This window comes from Lipotes vexillifer, unplaced genomic scaffold (assembly GCF_000442215.2).
Source record: "Lipotes vexillifer unplaced genomic scaffold, Lipotes_vexillifer_v1.1 scaffold584, whole genome shotgun sequence".
Lineage (NCBI taxonomy): Eukaryota > Metazoa > Chordata > Mammalia > Artiodactyla > Lipotidae > Lipotes > Lipotes vexillifer.
In genome coordinates, this window is record NW_006783036.1 from 72,627 (window position 1) to 76,298 (window position 3,672).

At 65.0% G+C, this 3,672-nt stretch overlaps 1 protein-coding gene across 1 annotated transcript in view; it reads right to left on the reverse strand.

Annotated features, from left to right (window-relative positions):
* Window positions 1-323: 323 nt before the first annotated feature.
* The window catches only part of CLBA1 (clathrin binding box of aftiphilin containing 1), a 5,936-nt gene continuing 2,587 nt past the window's right edge, over window positions 324-3,672 (reverse strand). Inside the window, 3 exon segments of the mRNA XM_007455576.1 lie at window positions 324-488; window positions 1,416-1,520; window positions 2,526-2,655. Coding sequence (XP_007455638.1) covers window positions 324-488; window positions 1,416-1,520; window positions 2,526-2,655 — 400 coding nt within the window.

Here is a 3,672-nt window from a genome sequence, read left to right on the forward strand (position 1 = left end):
TCAAGACACAAAGTCCTCCCGCTTTAGCAAACGTCACTGTTAAACAATGCCATTTTTAGGTTACGAGGACTGAAAATCTTCTTTTTCCTTGGAACTGTGATGTATTGCCCATTTCCGTGTATGGGGGTCTTGAGGAAGAGGCTGTATGTGATCAGGCTGCCCTGTCTGCCGCCCGGCGTCCCTGGGAGCTGGCAAGGGAGGAGGGAATTAAAGCGTAGCCCTGATACAGGACACCCCTCCACGAAATAGCTCTGGTTTCCAGTACCAAACCAAACCGGTAAGAAACCGTAAAATCCCTCATCAAGACACAAAGTCCTCCCGCTTTAGCAAACGTCACTGTTAAACAATGCCATTTTTAGGTTACGAGGACTGAAAATCTTCTTTTTCCTTGGAACTGTGATGTATTGCCCATTTCCGTGTATGGGGGTCTTGAGGAAGAGGCTGTATGTGATCAGGCTGCCCTGTCTGCCGCCCGGCGTCCCTGGGAGCTGGCAAGGGAGGAGGGACAGGTCGGGGAGAGCACGCGCGCCCCCAGGGACGCCCCCGGCCGCCCGCGCCTGCCCGGGGCCCTCGCCCGTCTCTGGCGGCGTCTCCGTCCCCTCATCTTGCGCCCCTCCCCACGCGCTGCCACCACGGAGGCGCGCGGGGACAGAAGCCACAGCTTCTCCCGGAGCAAACGGGACTGCGACGTGAGGAGGGCACGCTGGGCCCCGGGCCCCTGTCGCCCTCCTCGTCCTCCTCCCACCCGGCCGGTGGCCCCAGGCACATTCCCAATGAACCGCTGCTGCCGCGGCCGCGGTCCCCGCAGGGGCTGCCTGGGGTGGGGGTGGGGGGCTTGCTGGGGACGTTTCTGTCTTGCTGCTCTAAGACGGTCCCAGCCACGTGCCTCTAGAAGATTCCGCCTCCTGCCCCGCGGTTTCGCAGGGCAGAGGGGTGGCCCCTGTGCCCGTCTCCCGCCAGCCGGGCGGCGCCAACTCACACCGGAGCCGGCTCCCGCCGAGAGCCCCGCCTCCGCGCGCCGCTCCCTCCACGCCCTCCTGCCGCCCCAGCTCCGGATCAGGCCCTTGGCCTCGGCGCCCCCTGCGTGGCACCCCGCACTCCACCCTGTGCCGCCCCGCCTTCTCCCTGGGGGAGGGGGGCGCTCAGGGCCAGCTCCACATCCGGGGCAGCACGGGGTCCTGGGGCGCCGGGGTGGGGACGCGCCCCGCGGGAGCTGGGCTGCTAACGGCGCACCCCTCCCGACACGTGGTCCCAGGGTGGGCGGGAGACCCTGTTCCCGGAAGAGGCTTTTCCTCCAGAGGGGCGGCAGGACGGAGGCCGCCTGCCGCCCCTCTGACTCAAACGAGCCCATGAGAGTTAAAGGATAGAAGCGACTGGAACCCGAGACCCAGGCCCCAGGCGTCCCGGGCGCTCACCTTGGTCTGGATCAGGGCTCTGCAGCGGTGCAGGCGGAAGCCGAGCTCTTCAGGCTCGTCGAGGCCAGGGTCTCCCAGAGTGCGTCCCGGGCCCTCCGAAGGGCTCTGAGGAATTAAACCAGTGTCAGCAGAGGGAAGGAAGATTAAAAGGTCGTTTTTTCTTTTTCACCTGGGCTCTCCGGCACGTCTCCCTGTAAAATGGCAACGTGGCCCCGACTCGGGCTCCGCTGGAGGCTGCCAGCCGCCCACCCCGGCTCACGCGGCCCTCCGGCCAAGGACCGCGGTGCCCTTCTCAACCGAGGTCCTCGCCGCCTCTCCTGCCCCCCTCCCCCCACTGTCTTCCTCCCACAGAGACTCACCAGCCGGGTCACTGTCAAGGCCCGCAGGCCCCCACTGGCCAGTGTGGCCACGGCCACCATTCCTGTGCCCCGTGTTCACCGGGGCCTGCCTGCCAGCCCCTTCTGTGTTTTCCACTTTTGAAAATTTCCATAATACTTAAAAAATGGAAAAAGATCTTCGCCAGCTTGGTGCCTGAAAGACGACCATCCTTACAATTTGCGTTTCTTCGATGACTCATGAGCCCTACAGCGTGTAAGTGGCTGTGAGTTGGCTCTCGGTGAGACACGTGGCCTCTGGCCGTGGCCCTCCCGAGCGTCCCGGCCACCGCTCTGCTCCTGCTTGGCTGGCTCCCACCTCAGGGCCCGCCTGGCGGCAGACCCCACACCTCCCCTGCACCCCCCGCCCGCGGCCTTCACAGTGACCCGGCCCTGCCAGAGCCCCGGCCCCCAAGCCCACCGCCTCCAGTAGCACCTGTGGGGTGGCTGCGCCCTGCGGCCCCCCGCAGAGTGCACCGCTACATCATCACGCTGCCAGGGCACCTCCTTCACCAGGCGCCGAGGGCAGGGCTGGGCCTGATGGCCCGTCGAGGAGCTGCCGGAGCCAGACGAGGGCGCCCTGGCTCGCCCTTCCCGCCTTGAGACGGCAGCGTCCCGGCTGCAGGTGCGCGCCGCGCGCCCCGCCTCCCGCTCCGAGCGGCGCACAGGGTGGCTGGCAGAGATGCTCGCAGTCCTGCCAGCCCCCAGGAGCCCACCTCCACCCAGGTCATTTCACCTTCTGAGCAGCATCTATTCCGAGAACAAGAAGGAAGTTTTCCCGGCAACGGGACTCGCTCCAGAGGCCTTGGGAAGTCATCACGGTCCTGGTGCTCTGAAGAGCTCTCCAGAGTTTTCTGGATTCAGAACTGGAAAAGAGCGGCATTAATCACAAAGTAGCCCAGAAGGGCTTCAGACGGGAGGCAAAGAGGGCACCTGACCCTTCAGAACTCTGACCACAGAACCCCGGCTTCTCACCACTTTGTTCATTTACTCAAGCATCTACTGTCCTGCAAGTGCCCAGCACATCCCCTCCTCCCGGCTTTATTTCTCTGCACAGAGCACAGCCCTGGCCTGAATGACCAATTTCACCATCACGTGTCTCCTCCGAGGGCAGAAGCCCTGGGAGGCCAGATATTCCGCAGTCTTGTTTCCTGATGATCTCAGGTGCCTAGAACCACGCCAGGTACCACAGAGATGTCCGGAAACTGAGAGGAGCAGATGCCGAGAGGGATAAACGTGAGTGAGTGCCGGGGCCCTGCCCTGCTGCTCAGCCCAGCCTCCAGGAGAGAAGGCACGGGCAGGAGCGCAAATGGCTACAGGGGGACAGACTCGCCAAGTGCCGAGTCGCTTCCAGACCCCAGAGTAACCCTGACCCTCTGTGTCACCACAGCGTCCAGCCCGGCCCGGTCCCGACACGCAGGGCCACCTGTGCCTGCGGGTGCCCCAGGATCACACGGCCCGCCTTCTGCCCTGGACCACGACCTGGGGAAGCGGTGTGCCCAGAGGGCACACCAGCCACCTGGGCTGTCCTGGTCATCCAGGCTCTGGCTCTGGTCCCCAGGCCTCTGCTGGGGTGGGGGGAGAGCGCTCGGACCCCGCTCGGACCCCGCTCGGGCCCCCGCTCGGACCCCCGCTCGGACCCCGCTCGGACCCCTGCTCGGACCCCGCTCGGACCCCGCCAGAGCCTCGGAGAGCCCACCTGCAGGGCTGTCTGACAAAGTCTCCACCTGCCTGCCTGCCCGGCAGCACGCAGGGACCGGGGAAGCTGGCTCCCACACACCTCCACCTCCTCCCTCTGGGGCCTGGGTCCAGCAGGTCCCAGGCTGCTCAGCCTATATTTTATCCACTCGAGCTAAACTGGTTGTTCGCTCAGTGCTCAGCGA